This window comes from Channa argus, chromosome 20, assembly GCF_033026475.1.
Source record: "Channa argus isolate prfri chromosome 20, Channa argus male v1.0, whole genome shotgun sequence".
NCBI lineage: Eukaryota > Metazoa > Chordata > Actinopteri > Anabantiformes > Channidae > Channa > Channa argus.
Window position 1 is genome coordinate 640,091 of NC_090216.1, and position 21,612 is coordinate 661,702.

The 21,612-nt window shown below is 41.0% G+C and overlaps 1 protein-coding gene across 1 annotated transcript; it reads left to right on the plus strand.

Annotated features, from left to right (window-relative positions):
* Positions 1-1,654: 1,654 nt before the first annotated feature.
* Positions 1,655-21,586, plus strand: LOC137106007 (cartilage matrix protein-like). The gene is made up of 15 exons (XM_067488980.1): positions 1,655-1,768; positions 2,135-2,167; positions 3,642-3,791; positions 4,716-4,835; positions 8,053-8,217; positions 9,792-9,932; positions 11,491-11,640; positions 12,466-12,585; positions 13,461-13,625; positions 14,255-14,401; positions 15,937-16,239; positions 16,326-16,610; positions 19,695-20,015; positions 20,305-20,387; positions 20,747-21,586. Exons 1-15 carry the CDS (start codon positions 1,726-1,728, stop codon positions 20,798-20,800), a joined length of 2,280 nt encoding a protein of 759 aa, XP_067345081.1. The 5' UTR covers positions 1,655-1,725; the 3' UTR covers positions 20,801-21,586.
* The last annotated feature ends 26 nt before the right edge of the window (positions 21,587-21,612 follow it).

A 21,612-nucleotide genomic window follows, 5' to 3' on the forward strand; every position in this document is an offset into this window, starting at 1 on the left:
TCAAACAGTGGACAAAAGGAAATAAATAATGAGCTCTATGTCCTCTTTCAATACTACGACATGTTCATGGGAAGAAAATGGGGGCCAACTGTCCCTACCAATCTGGGAGTTACATAAATGTCTACTCTGTGCTGCCCCCAAACGCAGTGGACTTCTCCACTGACTCTATAAGGCCTCTAACTGGAACTAGCAGCTGTTGCTGTTTAGTTGTGTTTTTAAAAAAATTCTAACGTAAAAAGTTGAAATCAGACATGATTATGACATTATGACATATAATTTTGACATAGAAACTAATACACACACCCATCCAGCAAATCAGCATTAACAGATTAAAGGACGTAACTAGTTTACACCTACACAAACTAGTTGTTTGCTGCTAAATCCTGCTTTTTTCAATAGAAACCATTAGATATGAATCATCCTTGTGGACCTATTCGAAGCTGCATGAGTGACATGACTTTCAACCATTTTTGACCCTTGATTTTGAAACTCTTTTACATGCAGGAACCAGCAGGATGGTGGTGGTGGTGTGGCATGATGTGACCTTGACAAGCCTCGACAGATGTTTGTGTCCCATCTCAGAGTGATGTAGTTAAGATAAAGAAGTTCCTTTTTGTGTGTAAACACAATTGTAACCATGATGATTATCAGTCAGGCTCCAAACCCGAAACTCATATGTTTGGCCCTGATTGGATCTAAACCAGTATATAAATGTTCACCACTAACACACTTCCACAGAAACTCACTCACGTCTCCCTCTGTTTTATCAGATCTCATGTTTCCTTTCCTTTAAATCTGCTCATCAGTTTATCGTGTTCTCTCTCTGAACAGCTTCACAATGTGACTGACAGCTAATGTGGTCTGTCCGTCAAACTGACTCTGATCGGGTGGACAAACATCCTGAAGAAACAGCAGGATGTGAAATCGGAACTGATCAGGTCTGAGTTTATTTCAGTGTGGGAGAAAATTAAGCTGTGGTTGTATGTGAATGGACAGACATCGCCTGTTACCATGGAAACTATAGAGTAGGTACTGTGACGGCCTGTATACCAGAGACTGACCAGAGATTCTAAAGAGATAATGATGCTTGAGACACTTGTTGCTTGTTTTCTTACACATAAACTTAAACTTCTCTAAACATTCTGTGTCCAATGATCACTTTAGTCCAAACTAATGTTTCCAAATGATTTTTCACAGACGTTCCTTATACTCAGGAGATACATCCTGCAGATGTTTCTCTCTTTTGCAACACGACCCTAACATCAGCAGGGGGCTGTGTTTGGACTCTACATCTTAGCCAAAGGACTGGAGGAGGTGGAACCTGCTACACCACAGGTCTCACAGATTTGCAAGAGATCCATAACATCACAAACCTAAAAACTTCAACATGCATGAATAAGAATGAAATGAATAAAACGAAGAATGAAATAAACAGTGCAATTACGATGGCATACGTAAAAACAAGATTTGAATGTATAGCACATAATTTTATGCATATTACTTTAATCTACTGTGTTTATATATATTTCTGTGGATCAGGAAAAACACAAACAAGTGGTTAAGAATCTGATCCACTTTTGGTGACCTCAGTTCTGAGAAGCTGCTTATCAGTTCACTGGTGAGGAGCTGAAGAAAGAGGAAGCTCAATACTTAACAAGCAGAGCAGAGCTGCTGAGTCCAACAGAGAGAGAAGAGACAGACTCGAAGGCAGACGTCTATCTGGACATGGATCACCTGCTGATGGTGCTGGTGCTGCTGTGGAGCTCAGGTACGACTGATCTTTAAAGATGGACATGTGAAAGGTTCAGGAGAGGATGTGGTTAAATACAGGGCCACAAGAAAACAACAACCTCCTATATTTTATAACACCTGCAGTTTCCAAGTAGAAGTATGTGACTTTACATCAAATTGGTAAGAGAGAAATATGCAGAGTACATGTCTGCATATCATCAGTGAGAGAACAAGAAAGTCCACGACTTATTTCCACTGTAATTCCTGGTGTAAGAATATTTAGCTTTATGTGGCGTATGATTACTTTAGTTATATACGAGCTGAGCTCACATCTGCTGGCTGAGAGTGTTTGGGTTCACAGCTCAGCTCTTTCCTAATCTTTCTTTTCTGATTTTCTTCTCAGTCCTCCAGGCTGAAGGAGACCACATCTCAGCAGGTAAACTGAGGTGTATGCATGAGTCAATACAGCGTCCGACCTTTAAAGTGCATTTACTTACGATATTTGCAATAAATACACATCTGATGTAGTTTTTACTGGAGTATTTCTGTTTTGTGTGAATGTGTAGTGGAGTTAAAGTAAACACAATTATGGGGGAAACACACCTTTTTATGACAGTAACTTTAGAAGCTAATGAACTAACACTGATGCAGTATTCTGGATGAAGTATCTGTCAGTAAATAAAGACAGTGATCTTTGTTCTCACATTTCATTCAGCACTATAAATGTCAATTTATGTAACAGCAGCATCAAATTCTATTTAGTTTGAAATACTCATTTTACTTGTTTTATTAGTGGAATATTGAACAATGGTGAGGGAGCTGTCAGGAAGGACAGACTGTACTTGGTTTGGTAGCTACTTTTTATATGGAATTAGAATCTCCATTGGTCATTTTTATCACTATTATGTTCCAATGAAATTCATCCTGTGCATTTGACCCACCCCCTCAGTGGGAGCAGTGGGCAGGCACGAGCACCTGGGGAGGTAGCTCAGAGTGTCTCGCTCAGGGACACACCAGGTGCATGGCCTGGGATTTGATCCTGCAGACTTCTGCCTCCCAGCCTGATGCTCTATGATGCAGAATTCTGTCACAAAAGTTTAGCCACAGTGGATTGTTACACCCCTAGAACATACAGTACTAACAAAGTAACTATTAATGTAGTACAATGCTTCACATTTTGTTAATCTCTTATATGGTTTGTACACAAAATTGTGATTGTTTTGTAAAGCAAATAAACTAAAGCTGTCTAATAAATGCAGCTGTCTGCATTGTTCCGTCTAAAAGATGTAGCCAGCTACAGGTCATCAGGTGGGTACTGACTCAAATGTGTACTACATACACTGTAACCGTGAATGTATTTAGAATGTACACTGTGCCAGTTTCTTCCAGGTAAAAAACTAAGCCTGTTCTTTAGGCTGAATCAGTTTAGAATTGTACCAGACACCCTGACCCCCACTGAGGTCAACGGGTACCAAAACATTATACTGAACCATCTAATAATCCATCACCATTGTCGGGGTTGGGGGGACAAGGTACAGCCTGGATGGGCAGGTCTTTAGTGTACCTCAGGACCACAAATAAAGACAGATTATCAACACTCACACAGCAATTTAGAATCACCAATGAACCTAACATGCGTGTCTTTGGACTGCGGGAGGAAACCGGAGGAAACCCACACAAACACAGAGAGAACATGCAAACTCCACATGGAAGCCTGCAGCCACCCAGGGGGAGTTAAAACAGGGATCCTCTGTCTTTAAGGGGGTCTCTCCAACCACTCCATCCCAGTGCTCCTCTACTAAAAACATAACAATTGAAATTACCGTCTTTATTAATGAACATCAGAAGGACTTGAGTAAGTAGTTTAGCATGTTTATGTTTGTATCCCACAACCCTCTGGTTCTCTGCAGGACATCAGTGTGAAACCACAGACAAGATTGACATTGTGCTGTTGGTGGACAGCTCTGGCAGCATCAGCCCCGAAGACTTTCATGACATCAAGTCTTTTGTCGCTGACTTGGTCAACACCTTTGACATCGGGCCAGACAGAGTCCAGATTGGTAATATTTTTACTATCGTAATACTTTCTTGCTGCTTTACACCTAGTGCTTTTTTAAAAAGTAAAGATTGTAGTAATACTTACTAGTTTTTTACATCAGCCACAGAATCTGTGGACTATGAGAACATAAAGGGCCACTAAAAGTTCTCATTGGCCCTCAGACTGTTTCTCGCTGCATGTCCAACAAGTCCTCCAACCACAGAGGTTGTGCTTTAGGGTTGGTGTAGGCAGTAAATAGTAAAAAGTGGTCATTTTCCTTAAGAATCCCTGCTTAACTGAGTGTCCTATGACATGTTACAACAGCTATAGCACTAATTTAATATGACAGTGTCATGTTCACTACAGCCAACAGATGTCTTCAAACACGACCACACTTTTGCAGGTCCTAGAACAGCTGGTCTGGATTCTCTGGGTACAACAGCAGTTGTAAGATGAATTCCTTCACACATTGAACAGTGGCCCTGATAACATAGCTCCTCTCAGGGGCTACAGTGGCCCCCTTGATAGTTACCTTAAAGCTTTTCATGGTTTTTTTTTTATCTAGTGTAGACTCAGTTGTCTCTTCACAAAGTAAAAGCTGCATCCATGGTCACTTTGTGCTACACAAAACTAAACGTGTACATTTATTTTCATGCTACACACATTATTTGAACCAACTCACAAAAGCTGAAGCTTTAAACACTGTTCCAACTTTCACATCTTTTAAATCCTATTTTTAAATCCAATTTAAATATTTTCATAAAAATCTGTGCCAAATCAACATGCGGACAAAATGATCCGCTGTGGCGACCCTGAACTCACGGGATAAGCCGAAAGGACAAAAAGAAAAAGTGGTTTAAAATAATCTTATAAGCTAACATGAAGCACTATGTACATGAGATGTAAATCATCACATTTTTAAAATACATTTATGTGTTTTCCTCAGGCCTGACACAGTTCAGTACCCGCCCAAGAACTGAGTGGAATCTGAACACCCACACCACCAAAGAGTCCCTGCTGGAGGCCATAGACAGGGTGCAGCAAATAGGTGGAGACACAAAGACAGGTGACTGAATGCTACATGAAAAAAATGTACCTTCTGTGTTCATCATCTTTGGAAGGACTGAAACTGTTAGTGATAAGCATTTTGTTCAAAATATGATTTTTATGTTTTTATTGTATGAGTTATTACAAAAATGTGTGAATAAAATGTAGCCCCTCACTATTTAAACATGATTACAGTATCTTCAGAAAAAAGGTGTGAATGGTCATTTATTGTGGAAATCTACTGACTGTAGCAATTACAGGATTTTGACAAAAACAATATGTTCAAAAATTACAAAGTAGGCTTCTAAAAAATAATGAATAATATTTACAATGGTGTAATAACAATGTTGAGAAACTAAGACTAAGACAGATATTGGAGTTGTAAAGGCACAGAATGACTTTACAACAATCAGCATAAAATGACTAAAATAACACTTTAGATGCTACAATACTACAAACATTTGCTTCTCAGGCCGCCAGTGGCTCTCACATCCACATCGACCGCTACATCTCCTCTGTATTGAATTACATCAGCTCCACCATAAACAATGTCACAACTCAGAAGCAGATCACCACATACCCAAATCAGAAGCCGGGGATGAACAATGAGATGCGCCTCCTGTTGAAGCCACACAACACTGCCTTCAGATCAGGGGATGCACAGGCCTACAGCACATCCAGAGCAAACCTAAAGAGGGGCATCAAAAAGGCCAAGCACTGCTACAAGCTAAAGATAGAGGAGCACTTTTCCAACTCCGACCCTCAACGCATGTGGCAGAGCTTCCAGGCCATCAGTGACTACAAAACCACCCACTTAACCCCCGCAGCCACTGATGTCCTCTTCTTAAACAAGCTTAATGACTTTGAGAGAGACAACACAGTAACTGCTATCAAGCTCAAACCCTCACCTGACCACCCACCAATCAAACTCTCCACCACAGACGTCTGCAGCACACTGAGCCGGATTGGTGCGCACAAAGCCGCTGGACCAGACAACATCCCAGGTCGCGTACTCAAGGCATGTGCTGAGCAGCTCGCTGTGGTTTTTACAGACATTTTCAACCTGTCTCTTGCTCAAGCAGCTGTGCCGACATGCTTCAAAAGCACCTCCATCATGCCTGTGCCAAAACACTCCACCCCAAAGTGTCTGAATGACTACCGCCCTGTAGCTCTGACACCTATTGTCATGAAGTGCTTTGAGCGGCTGGTCCTGGCGAACCTGAAGGACTCTCTGCCATCCACACTGGACTCTCACCAGTTTGCCTACCGCAACAATAGGAGCACAGATGCCGTTTCCATGGCACTGCACTCTGTGCTAACACATCTGGACAATAAGAACACTTACGCACGTATGCTGTTTGTTGATTTCAGCTCAGCTTTCAACACGGTCATCCCATCCCATGCAACTGGATAATGGACTTTTTGACCAATAGACCGCAGCAAGTCCGATCCGGCTCCATCTGCACCAACACCACCACAATCAACACTGGTGTACCACAGGGCTGTGTACTGAGCCCCTTCCTCTACTCCCTATTCACCTCTGACTGCAAGCCTGTGAACGGATCTAACACCATCATCAAGTTCGCGGATGACACTACAGTGATTGGTCTCATCAGCAACAATGATGAGACTACCTACAGAGAGGAGATTCAGCACCTGGCCACATGGTGCAATGACAATAACCTGCTCCTTAACACCTCCAACACAAAGGAGCTCATTGTGGACTTCAGGAAAGAGTCAAGAAATACACATGACACCATCCACATTAATGGAACGGCTGTTGAGCGTGTATCCAGTTACAAGTTCCTAGGGATCCACATATCTGAGGACCTGTCCTGGACTATAAACACCTCCAGTCTAGTTAAGAAGGCCCACCAGCGCCTCTTCTTCTTGAGGACACTAAAGAAGAATCGGCTGTCCTCGGATATTCTGGTGAACTTCTATCGCTGTGCAATAGAAAGTATCCTGACCAACTGTGTCACAGTCTGGTATGGGAGCTGCACTGTTGCAGAGCGCAATGCACTGCAGCGGGTGGTGAAAACCGCCCAGCGCATCACAGGGACTACTCTTCCAGCCATGGAGGACGTCCAGAGGAAACGCTGCCTGCGTCGAGCTCACAACATCTATAAGGACTCCTCTCATCCCGCCCATAGACTGATCACTCTCTTGCCCTCCGGCAGGCGCTTCAGGTGCCTCAAAACCAGGACTAGCAGACTGAAGAACAGCTTTTTCCCTCTGCCCCTCATGTACTGCCCCCCCTTATAACCCCCCCCCCCCCCCCCCCCCCCCCCCCCCCCCCTTCCCAATGTCATTTGCACTATTGGACTATTTACACATAACGTTTATGTTATGTTACCACAAACTGCTCATTTGCACTGCAAACTGTTCATTTACAGTCACTGTAAAAAAAAAGAAAGAAAAAAAAACACTTACACTGCACTACTATCACTTTATAGCGTCTGTTCATGATTTACTTATATACTTACTTTACTATATACATTGCACTACTGCCCACCATAGCCTTATTTATTATTATTGTTATATTCTTACTTCTGTTTATTGCTCACCACAGTATATATCCATTTTCCTTAAATTTCTACTTATGTACATATCCGCTTACAATACTAACTTATTTATTTATACAATAACTGGATATCCTGCTTTTGCTGCTATTGCACTCTTGGTTAGACCTAAACTGCATTTCATTACTTTGTACTTGTACATGTGTAATGACAATAAAGTTGAATCTAATCTAATCTAATACTAAAGTTTCTTTTAGTGTAAACACTATATTTTGCCAAGGTGTTGCCTTTGTTTCCTTCTGTTTTTCTTCACTATAGCCACCTTAGGTGTTTAACTCTTACTCTGCACATATACTAAATAATTAATACTAATAATAATTCATTTTATTTATAAAGCACTTTACATTTGTTAACAAATGTCAAAGTGCTACACAAGCAGATTAAAACCAAGAATAAAACATAATAAACATGTTAAGCATAGAAACATATAATTTTACCCAGTTAACCAACTGTGAAAATGTACGTTGCTCACAACAGAATTTGAAGCTCTGGTTAAATTAATGATTTGTATGGAACTGCATCTTGGGAATTGTAGTGAACATGTTTTGGTTTTTTTACCTTAAACTTTTCTTCAGAGAACCATATTTTTTCCTAACCCTGTAGAAACTCCCAGATATTCCATCAATGCTTTGTTTTGTTTGTTTTCATTTACAGGGCGTGCTCTGGAATACATCCTCCGTAAAAACTTTAATCCCAGAGTGGGAATGCGAGCAGACTCTCACAAAATTGCTGTGCTGATCACTGATGGATCGTCCATGGACAAAGTCAGCAGACCATCGCAGAGCCTGAAAGATGCTGGCATTGAGATCTACACTATTGGTGAATGACTTCAGAAATGTCATATTTAAGTTACATTACTATGAACTGAACATGCTACTTCGTGTTTGTCCCAGTGACAAGCTATAGATGACACAGTCAGTCAAGCACGTTTTAAGTTGATTTCATAGTGGACCATGCTGAAACCAATAACTGACTAGCAGGAACATGGTACGTCAAACCTTTTAGAGACATGGTCTTGCATGGCAGACTTTGTAGGGACAATGCTCAGTTTTATGGACACTTCCTAGTGTCTATAGAGTTCTACACCCCTAGGTCTGAGCCCAACTCCACCCACTGTATCATTTTCAAAAATTGCAATAAAGTGGGCTTGGAATTGACATAGGGAGGGTCTCAGATGGGTTCAGGGTTTGGAGGTGTGAGGAAGAAGTTGGTGTGACAACCACAGAAAAAATGTGGAGGATAACTTACAGTATCAGTTGAGATCTTTTGTGGACCACAATCCCCTGAAGGTTGGAGTGACAAGCACGCTGTAACCCACATTAAATGGGAGGAGGTCACACATGTTGACTGCCCAGATAGAAGGCTAATGTTGGCCACTGTTCGAAGTTGTAAATCTATGCAACGAAACTAATCTAATCTAATCTACAAAGCTTTAACTCCTGACTGTTCAGTCTGCATCGGTGGGAGACACTGATTCTATAGGATGGGGTGAGGAAGTTATGGAAAGATTGCACAAATATGTCAACATCCAACTGCCAATTCATCTGCAGTTTTAACCAGCAGAGATCAGTCCATATCATATTTATAAGACAACTGAGAACACTTTGCTCCAAAATGTAAAAATTTGCACCTCAATTACCAAGACTTATAAATACCCCTGTAAATTGTTTTTCAGCTGATAAACGTGGTTTGGGGGTTAAGTTACTTTAACAGTAGTATTTTGTCCTGACAGTGTGAGAGAAGGCAGACACAAGCTTTCAGTCAGACCAGATCAGGTCTTAAACTTGTCCCACAGCACTGAGCATGGTGCACTGTTCACAGATCAGTTCAGCGTGCCAAAAATAAGGGGGTGAGGGACAGGCAGGTCTGGAAGATGAGGAAAAGACTGTCCAGACAGGTGGAGCAGGTGCTGCGGAGGCTGCAGTAGTTTTGTCATTGTCAAGCTTGGAGAGGACACACGATGAGGTAGATCTGCGGAGACCAAAGAGGGAAGCTGATCAGGATTGAGCATTTTAGTACATAACCCAGCTCAACAATTAAGGTAGCAGTGAAAAGTAACAACCGAGGCTGCTCCAGGTTTCAGGTAACTACCAGTGTCTAAACAGCTGCTCCAGCTTGTTGACTGCAGATTAACAGGTCCACAGGCCAAGCAACAATGAAGAGGATTCCTATTACTAGTAACTATTAACTATTAACAGAAAAGCAAACTTTACCAGCTTGGTGTAGCTACCTACACTATAAAAACAGGAATGTCAAACTTGGACAGATATAAAATGTGACAAAGTGAAGGGAGAGAAACAATATTATCACCATGTTATCATGAGACCATGTAATTTTTTTCTTCATTTTAAATCTTTTTACAGAGTCAGTATTAACACATGTTTTACTTTTAGGTGTGGGACGTGCTGATGAAAGCCAGCTGATGGTAATTGCCTCTGATCCTATAGAAGTTCACATGCTCTTCGTCAGGGACTTTACGTTGCTCCAGACATTTCTCAGTAACTTCAACATCAAACCTTTTAAAGACAAAATAGGTAGGAGCTTCTCTTCACCGTACAGTAACACACCCTGTCACTGGTTCTTCTTTTACTTCCCAACAGCTGTTACATGTGTGTTTCAACATATGTTCATAAGCTTCCTGATGCTCTTGTACCCTCAGCCTTCTATAGGTTAAATTACACAAATTAGAGAGATAAAAAAAAACTCTTAGGGGCGGCTATAGCTCAGTTGGTAAAGGCAGTTGCTTACGGACCACAGGGTGAGTGGTTCGATCCCCGGCCCTGGCTATATGTCAAAGTGTCCCTGGGCAAGACCCTGAACCCCTAACAGCTCATTCCCCCTCCCCAGCGATGCAGTGCCGGTCCAAGCCCGGTAGAAGTTGGGGAGGGTTGCGTCAGGAAGGGCATCTGGCGTAAAAACTGTGCCAAATCAACATGCAGACAAATGTTCCACTGTGGGAACCCTGAACTCACAGGATAAGCCAAAAGTGACAATAAGGTCAGAGGTCACCGGTTCAACAATCTGACTGCTTGTGGTAGGAAGCTGTTGAGAAAGTCTGCTTGTCCTGCTTTTAATACTATGATACCTTTTCGCTGATGGCATCAGTTCAAAATGTTTGTTGAGAGGATGTGAGAAGTCTTTGATAATGTTCAGTGCCCTGTCCCTGCACCGGTTCTGGAAGAGTTCCTGTACAGAGGGCAGGGAGACAACTATTACCTTCACTGCTTCCTGCACCACCCTCTGCTGGGCCCTCTTCACCATCGCAGTGGTGTTTTTCACCCCGGTGGGGTCATCAAACATCTGTACTCCAAGGAGCTTGATATTGTCCACCCTCCCCACTGGATATGAAGTATATGAATGTTCACCACTGAAACACTTCTTCAGAATGTCAGTCACGTCTCCCTCTGTTTTGTCAGATCTCATGTTTCCTTTCCTTTTTATCTGCTCATCGGTTTCTCGTGTTCTCTGTCTGAGCGGCTTCACAATGTGACTGACAGCTAATGTGGTCTGTCCGTCAAACTGTCTCTGATCAGGTGGACAAACATCCTGAAGAAACAGTAGAATGTGACCAGAAAATTGGAACTGATCAGGTCTGAGTTTATTTCATTGTGGAAAAAAATTAAGCTGTGGTTGTATGTGAAAGGACAGACATCGTCTGTTACCATGGAAACTATAGAGTAGGTACTGTGACGGCCTGTATACCAGAGACTGACCAGAGATTCTGAAAAGATAATGATGTTTGAGACAGTTGTTGCTTATTTTTCTTACACATAAACTTAAACTTCTCTAAACATTCTGTGTCCACTGATCAATTCAGTCCAAACTAACGTCTCCAAATGATTTATCATAGACGATTTAATATAGATACATCCTGCCGATGTTTCTCCCTTTTGCAACATGATGCTAACTTTTGTTTAAGCATCAGCAGTGTTTGGACCGTACATCCTCTGCCAAAGGACTGGAGGAGGTGAAAAGAAGACTGGAGGCTCCGGGAAAAACTTCAATATTCATGAATATGAATGAAATGTTAAAAAGGAAATGAATAAAACGAAGTGTCGTGTATGTATCTCACAATCCTCTGGTTCTCTGCAGGACGTCAGTGTGAAACCACAGACAAGATTGACATTGTGCTGTTGCTGGATGACTCCGGCAGCATCAGCCCCGAAGACTTTCACTACATCAAGTCTTTTGTCGCTAACTTGGTCAAGACCTTTGACATCGGGCCAGACAGAGTCCAGATTGGTAATGTTTTTTCTATTGTAATACTTTCTTGCTGCTTTACACCTAGTGCTTTTTTAAAAAGTAAAGATTGTAGTAATACTTTCTAGTTTTTTACTTCAGCCACAGAATCTGTGGACTAATCTGCCACTAAAAGTTCTCATTGGCCCTGAGACTGTGTCTCGCTGCATGTCCAACAAGTCCTCCAACCACAGAGGTTGTGCTTTAGGGTTCGGTGTAGGCAGTAAATAGTAAAAAGTGGTCATTTTCCTTAAGAATCCCTGCTTAACTGAGTGTCCTATGACATGTTACAACAGCTATAGCACTAATTTAATATGACAGTGTCATGTTCACTACAGCCAACAGATGTCTTCAAACACGACCACACTTTTGCAGGTCCTAGAACAGCTGGTCTGGATTCTCTGGGTACAACAGCAGTTGTAAGATGAATTCCTTCACACATTGAACAGTGGCCCTGATAACATAGCTCCTCTCAGGGGCTACAGTGGGCCCCTTGATAGTTACCTTAAAGCTTTTCATGGTTTATTTTTATCTACTGTAGACTCAGTTGTCTCTTCACAAAGTTAAACCTGCAGCCATGGTCACTTTGTCCTACACAAAACTAAACGTGTTGATTTATTTACATGCTACACACATTATTTGAACCAACTCACAAAAACTGAAGTTTTAAACACTGTTCAAACTTTCACATCTTTAAATCCAATTTAAATATTTTCATCACATAGTGGTTTAAAATAGTCTTATAATCCAACGTGAAGCACCATGTACATGAGATGAGACTCGTCACATTTTTAAAATAATCTTGTGTCACCTGTGTGTTTTCCTCAGCCCTGACACAGTTCAGTACCCGCCCAAGAACTGAGTGGAATCTGAACACCCACACCACCAAAGAGTCCCTGCTGGAGGCCATAGACAGGGTGCAGCAAATAGGTGGAGACACAAAGACAGGTGACTGAATGCTACATGACAAAAATGTACCTTCTGTGTTCGTCTTCATCATCTTTGGAAGGACTGAAGCTGTTAAATCGCCATATTGTTCAAAATATGATTTTTAGGTATTTATTGTATAAGTTATTACAAAAATGTGTGAATAAAATGTAGCCCCTTAATATTTAAACATGATTACAAAGTATCTTGAGAAAAAAAGGTGTGAATGGTCAGTTATTGTGGAAATCTACTGACTGTAGCAATTACAGGATTATGACAAAGACAAAATTTTACAAAAATGACAAACTAGGCTTCTAATAAATAATGACTGCAATATTTACAATGGTGCAACATTGTGCAACAACGTTTAGAAATGTTTAGAATACTTTGAATACTACTAAAGTATACAGAGGAGGGAATAAAAGGGAAAAAGGGAACAAGAAATGAAGTTACTACATTGTATATAGAAGGAACCAATGGGCTAAAATCTCACAGTGAATGTGACATAATATTTGATCATTTTAAAAAATGTGATATTGGAGTTGTAAAGGCACAGCATGATTTTTTTAATGATTTAAAATTTAAAAAGCTAAAAGTATTACAATTTTAATTAAAAAGCGCTGACACCTTTAACAGTTTTTCTTAAATATTATGTTTATACCATATTTTTTCCTTTGTTCTTGTTCCCTTCCCCTAAAATACAGGCACCAATAAGAATTGTTTTGTTTCTTTGCATACGTAGTCAATTATGTTCTCTGTTTTTACCCAATGTTAACTTTAATGGTGCAGGCAGGTCACAATGGGATTAGAAGCTTTGATGTTTTTTACTGAAATACATCTTTGTTGCATCAACTCCCTAAACTTCACTTCACTAATACTTTTTGGTTTTTTTAAAGCACGTGCTCTGAAACACGTCCTCCATAAGAATTTTAAACCCAACGTTGGAATGCGTGCACACTCTCAAAAAATTGCTGTGCTGATCACTGACGGAGAGTCCACTGATGCTGCTGTCCTCGCCCCACAGGACCTAAAAGACACTGGCATTGAAGTCTACACTATTGGTGATTCATTTTTTCGGTTTGAAAAGTGAGAAAACAAAAGTGTAGCCAGGAAAGTTATAGCAGTACCAGTAGATCTGTGTGATCTAGGCTTTAAGTAATGAGTCTTTTGTTGAAGCATTTGTGTCTAAAACCTACTGCTTTAAGAAAGACTCGTTAGGCCATCACAATTGAGTTATTTTAAATTAAACAAACCTGCTGCTGAGTGGGAGGAAGGAAGTGCTGACTACCATGAAAGGGCTGCACTCAAACCCACAGCAGTGAACAGTATTTACCACAACATTTTACAACAACAGAAATAAAGTGATATTAATATCAACTGAACATGCTACTGTTTATCCCACTGAAAATGTTAGCCAGTAGGTATCAAAAGTATCATTTATCTTACTTTATGTCATATAAATGAATTAAAAAATGTTTTTCAGGTCTTTTGGAAAGTTAGTTTTCATAGTAGACTGAATTGAACAACAACCAACTGGTGCCCAGCAAGAAGAAAGTAAAACTAAAATCATCAGTATGGCCTATCAATTATTGTTTAGTTCAGTTATCAAGTAAATATTATTAGGGAACCAAAGTGTTATCTTTGCTTTGGGATTTTTAAAAAGAGTAATAAGGCAGTTTTTTTCTTTCAGGTGTGGGTGACGCTAACAAAGATGAACTGGAGCTCATTGCCTCTGATCCCAAAGAAATTCACGTGTACTATGTTACGGATTTCCGCCTGCCCCTAAGGCTCATACAAAGTTTCATCAGCAACCTCTGTAGGAGCACTAATAGCTTAGGTAGGTACCGTTCATCAGCATACATGTCAGAAACCTACTGATCCACCACTTTCAGAACCAGTCTCAGGAGGTCAGGTTTTTAAATGTTGTCTACATTTTAATTCCTATGGACAGACCTTCCATGTTGACACTTTTTCTTGATGGGTACTTTAGTTTCTGGCTTGAGCAAGGGGAAAATACAATGTCCAGTTATTCAATACTATGATAAGACATTAAGATAAGACATTACTGCAAAAATTACTGGAAATAATTTGCTGAGGATCCAGGAAAAACCCCCTTTAACAGAAGAAACCTTCAACAGAACAAGGGTCAGGGTGGGCGGCCATCTGGCTTGACCGGTTGGGGTGAGTGGAAATTGGACCTTGTACTTTGTTCATAGTCACCTTTCTGATCTCACCATTTTACCTAGATTGTTACAGATTGTTATGAACAAACTGAAAAAGACCCTAATTTTATGTTTACTTTTAGTTTACCATATAAGATTTTTTGTTTTTTTTATTATTTTTCAAAATGTTTTGGGATGATGACAAAAGAGCTCATATTTTGGAGAAGAAAACAAAGGTGATTTGGGGTGGAATTGCCTTTATTCAGAACGGCACTACCTCACCTTTATTGCCTTTATTGCTCTTATTTATTTTTATTTTTTGCTCTTATTTTTTATTGTATTTTTTTCTATTTTTATTTTACTTTACTGTATGACATTTATTGCGGACAGCAAAGTAAGAATTTCTGTCTGTGCATATGACAATAAACACCTTGAATCTTGATTCTAAAGTCATGGCGGGGAACTTGCAATGCCATCACTTAACTGTACTCTAACCCTTTGGTGTTTTGAAGTTATTTAAAACATTGAATTTCACACTTCAAAAGTTGGAAGTTGGTTTCTTAAATATCATGTAAATAGTAACGCTGGATTCTGAAAATGGGATGGGAGATTAGGAAACCTGATTTTCTCAGTTAGACTTCTCCAGGAGAATACAGATTTCGCTGCCATGAATACGCATAACCAGGTTTCTAACAGTTTTTGTATCTTAAGTTACATGATGTTATTGATCAGCTGCAGACTTAAACAGAAATTCATTCACGGTTCAGCCTTTGTGGTCTACATGCTGTAGGGCAGCAAAATGCCTACAAAGACTGCACAGATCTTGTCCTTTGAAGAATGCAGCACCAGAATTAAGTACATGACATGATAGGCAGCCTGATGCTCATGGGCATAATCAACTGAAGCCCACACACTTTGAGGTTCACAGCAAACAAAATCTTAGAAAAATTTAATTGATTACATTTTATTTTATTAGCAAATGACAACATATATTTTATCAGCAGTTTAATTTTAAACATTTTTAATATAACATGAGCTGAATTAAATATTGAAATTAATTTTAACGTAACACTTTTATACTGGTTTTAAATTAATCTTATTCACTTATTCATTGCCATCTATGACTGAAATCTGGATTTATCCACCTGTAAGCCTCAGGAAATCATATTGATTGTTGGTGACTGCAAATAAAAAGTTTATGTCTCTCCAGATTCTGTCAGGCTGGTGAATGGTACTAGTCTGTGTTCAGGCAGACTGGAGGTGAAGTCTAACCAGTCATGGTCCTTAGTGTGTGAAGCTGACTTTGATCAGCCGGATGCAGAGGTGGTGTGTAGGGAGCTCGGCTGTGAGGCTCCTTCAATCCACCAGGGGGAGCTCTATAGAGAAGTGGACACTCCAATGTGGACCAGAGAGTTCGACTGCAGAGGCAATGAGTCTGCTCTGCTGGAATGTAGAAGTCCAGACTCAGCTAGAACCTGCTCAGCTGGGAAAGCTGTTGGACTCACCTGCTCAGGTAGAAGAGGAGCTGCAGCTTTAGTTGATTTCTATTGTAATGTGCCTCACTGTAGTCTTTTACTGATGACTCTGCTTCCTGTTCAGAACCTGTCATATTGGTGGGAGACACCAGCCGCTGTGCAGGGAGACTGGAGGTGAAACACATGGGAAAGTGGAGACCAGTGGATGGATCTGACTGGACCCTGAAGGAAGCAGCTGTGGCCTGTAGAGAACTGGACTGTGGCTCTGCTGTTTCAACTAGAAGCAGAAATGAGTCCTCAGTCAGATCTGTATGGGTGATCAGTTCAGACTGTGTTCACGCTGGATATGTCCTGAGGGAGTGTGCTTCATCTGGTTCCTCTTCCTCTACCTTGGAAATCACCTGTTCAGGTAATCACTGATATCTATAATATTAATGGTTCATGTTTCTTCTTTCTTCTGTCACAATGAAGGTTGTGGTTTACAGTGACATGTTCTATGTTAACAAGCTTATTTAGTTAAATGTGTTGAGACACAGCCTTCTGCTAATGTTCAAGCTTCTTCTGTATGTGACTTTCTCAAACCTAATGACACTGAAAGTTTGAGTACTATTTTATCATTTAGTGCACCAAAGAATACAGTTGTAAACACAATGTTAAACTGGGTCAGTTCTTTAGAACGAAGAGTAGAAGAGGTGACTGGTGTGGAGCAGGAAGTAGCAAAGATTAGTAAGAGTGAAGTGAGGAGGACGTTGAAGAGGATGAAGAGCGGAAAGGCAGTTGGTCCTGATGACAAACCTGTGGAGGTATGGAAGTGTCTAGGAGAGGTGGCAGTAGAGTTTCTGACTAGTTTGTTTAACAAGATCTTGGAGAGTGAGAGGATGCTGAGGACTGGAGGAGAAGTGTACTGGTGCCCATTTTTAAGAACAAGGGAGATGAGCAGAGCTGTGGCAACTACAGAGGAATAAAGCTGATGAGCCAAACAATGAAGTTGTGGGAAACAGTAGTGGAAGCTCAGCTAAGAGCAGAGGTGAACATTTGTGAGCAGCAATATGGTTTCATGCCTAGAAAGACAACAACAGATGCAGTATTAAGTCCACACATTTTTTGTTACAGTTAGCTTTTACATGTTTTATTTTAGTGAAAGACTCTAAATTTATACACACTGAGGTATTACCTTCTGAACATGTTGGTAAACTCTGCATCCACCATAGTAATGGACATATTTACTTTCTAGAAACTTCTATGACTTAAAAATTGCTTGTTCTCTTGTTGGTCTGAATCTCCAGTCTCCTTTACATCCCGCCCCTTCACTTTTCTAATGCTGAAGATCTGTCTCCTGACACCACAGAGTCATTGTACAGACTAATGGCTGATGGCTGAAATGACCTCTTCTACAGTTGTTTGTCACAGCGGATTTGAAGAAGCCTCTTGCTAAAGCTGCTCCGCTGTTTGACTAGCAGTTCGTGTAGAGGATGTGAGCTGCTCTCCATGATGTTTAACAGTTTGTGCAGCATCCTTCTCTCCACTACCAACATTTTACAGAGGTCTCCAGGACAGAGCAAACTTTCCAGTCAGTTTGTTAGTGTCACTGGCTTTGATGCTGCTGCCCCAGCAGATACCAGCAAAAAGACTTCACTGGCCACAAAAGCTTCCTCAGGACGTAGTCTGCTCTGAGCCTTTCTGTAGACAGCTGCAATGCTGCACGTCCAGTCCAGTCTGTTGTTGAGGTCAACTCCAAGATATTTGTATCCCTCCACCACCTCACCCAGAATGGAGACGGCGTTGGCTCTGTTCCAAGTCCTCCTAAAGCCCATGAGCATCTCTTTGGTTTTAGCCACCTTCAAGATGTACTCTGCCTCCTCACCACCACTGATCCACCCCACCACTGCAGTCATCAGAGAAATTCTGCAGGTGACAGGAGTCAGAGTTGTACAGGAAATCAGAAGTGTACAGGGTGAAGAGGAAGGGTCAGAAGACTGTCCCCTGAGGTGCCTACGTTACTAACCACCTGGTCTGACACACATCACTGCAGGCACATCAAATTGTGGTCTGTTGGTCAAGTAGTTAGCAACCCTTGAGGTAATGGAGCGGTCGACCTGCATCTTCAGCAGCTTTTCTCTCCGCAGACAGGCTGGATTGTACTAAAGACACTGGAGAAATCATGTGTCAAGAATATGATCCTCAGGTGTCCAGGTGAGAGAGAGCCCGCTGCAGCAGGTAGATAATAGCTTCATCCACTCCAACCTGGGGGTAATAAGATAGCTGCAATGGGTCCAAAGAATGTCTCGGCTGAGGCCTCAAATGTGACAGTACCAGTCCCTAGAACTTTCATGATGTGTGATGTGAGAGCTACTGGACTGCAATCACTGAGGGCAGATGCAGAAGATTTCTGTGGTAATGGAATCAGGCAAAATGTCTTCCACAGAATTGGCACCTTCTCCTGACTCAGTCTCAGGTTAAAGTGGTGTTGTAGATGGTGTTGTCATGGTGGAGTACTATTGTCAACCTTAGTGTCCATCTGTAGTGAGAGAAGCTGTGGAGACTGTGGGGGAACGATGAAGGTGGTGTCTTTGGGTGCTGTTTTATGTGGGAGACTATGAAATACAGAGAGGCACATTTGGATGCTTTAAATCCTCTTGGATGCAGTGATGTGCTGCGCTGACCAACATCCAACAAATCTTTAAAAAACATTTTACCACCTCAAAACAATACAATAAATGTTTTATTTTATTTTCCATTTCCATTTAATCGTTTACCAGACCCTTTTATCCAAATTGACTTACAAGTGAGGTACAAGGAAGAAAAAAAATCGAAGTCCAGAAGAAAACATCCAAGAAAAGTTTTATCAGAAAAGTGTTCACATTTCAAGTTTTTTTTTTTGTTTGTTTAGATAAAATAGATTTAAGTGCATAGGAAGATGTGGAAGAGTTATGTTTTCAGCATTTTTTTGAATATTGGGAGTGAGTTTGCGGGGCATGCAGAGTTTGGTAGCACCATCGTGGGATCATTGCACTGAAGAGTTTTGCTTGGTGTCTTGGCGTCGTTCATTGGCAGACCCCAGCAGACGAGAAGGATTGTAGACCTGAATGGGGGAGTTGAGGTTAACAGGAGCTGTTGAGGTTATCACCCTGTGAGCGAGAGACAGAGCTTTAAACCTGATGCGAGCAGCTACATGAAGCCAGTGTAGAGATCTGAAGAGTGGTGTGACATGAATCCTTTTTGGCTGATTAAAAATGTATCATCATCTTTAGAATGTAATGCACATCTGCACATATGTAATCAACCATCATAGTGTTTACGTGGTTGATGTCTTGATGAATTGCTGCAAAACTTGAGCTAGATTCAACTTTGTTGCCACACAACCCTCAATCATTCTGCAGACCCCACCCACCCACTCCTTCCAATATTCAAATGAATGACAATGGCTGCAATTCTTCCTACAGAGTAAATGTCAGTCTTATCATTTCTCAGCCTTTTCTCTCTCTGTTTACAGACCTGCTTTTTCAGCCAGGTATCTCCGTGTCCTCCATGGACGGGCTGCAGCAGCAGAGATATGCAAGTGTGCTCAGGGGCTTCTACTTCACCATTAGCTGCACCACCCAGCCACAATACCCAGGAGGCTCCTTCCAGCTCACCTACACCTCCTCCAACACAACACACAAGTACTTCCTGCCAGCTGTCAATCACTCTGCTGACTTCCTGTTTCCTGCTGCAGAGCCCGCCCACCAAGGAAACTACACCTGCGTTTATAACGTCTACGTTTTTTCTCATAACTTCTCCTCAGAGAGCCGCCTGCTGTCTCTCACTGTCTCAGGTAAACTGAGGTAGTAAGTCAAACTGAAATGTCACTGACTTTGTTTACTTGCTTTTAAGTCACTTTGGATAAAGTCAACTGCTAAATCACAGTTTGTAATTATTTATGCACAGGTTTGAAAAACATGATTAAAAAGGCAACAGGTCCAACTCCAGGACTGTTTGGACCGTACGAGAACTAGATCAAAATGCCACATGTTAAACTTTTAGGGGATTTACAGTAACATCATTACATTTTCTGCTGCTTATTGAGGTCGTGTGATTTATGACCCCTGCCAATGTTTCATCAGATCCAACGGTTTTTATCATCAGAGTGGTGATGTTGCTCCTGAGTCTGCTGTCCTTCATTACTGCCATCTGTTACACACATCAGGTATTATACACATCTTTGTTGCCTGTATGACCCTATGGGTGTAGAAAAGTAGCACAATTATTTGTATGCGTACAGGGATTTGTGTGTGCGTACTCAGTCTTGTGTCTGTGCACAAATCTGTGACTGTAAATAATATTTGTGTGTATGTATGTAAAATAATGTGCAAATGTATTCACTCAAAAAACTAACTGTAAATGTCTAATAATCTGAGAAAGATTATGAAAATGCTGGAAAGCCTCACAGTGTTCTTTTTTTTTACGGGTGGAATTTTGCTACTATTCTGAAATGAAGGAATCTGTGTGTCTATTAAACTGAAGAGTGGAGTGACATCATAACCATGTGCTTCCATGTCTCTCCAGACTATCAGAGGGCAGAAGCCAGACTCAAAGCAGAACGCTCAGGTTGCACTCTAAAACCCGTCCAGCATGGTGTGGTTTCCATCAGTACAGCCAAATAGACCCTCCACTGCTGGGATTCAAGAAAAGGACGAGATTGGAAATGAGGAAATATGTCTTTAGAGACAGGATCATCTGCAGCAACGTCTGTTTCTGATGACACAAGCTCAGCTGAATTGGATGTCAGTCGGACTTCAGAGTTGTTGTGGTCAATTTTCAATTAATCAATCAGTAATGTTTTTATATAGCAGCTTTTGTACAGATGAATGCAATGTGTTTATTCAATAAACATTCAATATAATAATTCAATAAACATATTTGCATGTACATTTATTGGCTTTCAGTTCATAAATAAACAGAGGGGTGTGTCACTCCAGTAAAAGACTGTGAGAGGTGCTCCTTTGTATCCTTAATTAAAAAAATTTCAAACATCACTCCTCAATTCTCAGAGCTAAACTGAGACCTTGGGACGTACTTAAATCCACATCTGGAATAAGTGAGCGTTGAGGATGGAGGACTGATCGATTAAGGGAATTTGGATCAATTGTATAACCTGTGTTATACTGTTTGTAGAGCTAAAGAATCTGGAGGGGAAGAAGTCGAGGCTTTGTGCCTCACTTGCGAGTCGCTTTGGATAAAAGTATCTGCCAAATAACTGGAAATGTAGTGGATCTGTTTATCTGGATCCTCCATTAGGTTCCCACCTGTCTCATCATTCCTCGACACCAGCAGGTGTTTGACAGCACACCACCTTTTCCCACAGCTGGAAATATTCAGATGAATGTGTGAATGTTTATTTGCTAGTCTTGAACTGAACAAAGATTTAATAA

What these genes read in the sequence shown, in the direction of transcription:
- LOC137106007 (XM_067488980.1), top strand. Translation starts at nt 1,726, where the DNA reads ATGGATCACCTGCTGATGGTGCTGGTGCTGCTGTGGAGCTCAG. An exon ending in GCCAGACAGAGTCCAGATTG is followed by an intron (nt 11,641 to 12,465) that starts GTAATGTTTTTT and finishes TGTTTTCCTCAG; the next exon opens with CCCTGACACAGTTCAGTACC. An exon ending in CATTGAAGTCTACACTATTG is followed by an intron (nt 13,626 to 14,254) that starts GTGATTCATTTT and finishes TTTTTCTTTCAG; the next exon opens with GTGTGGGTGACGCTAACAAA.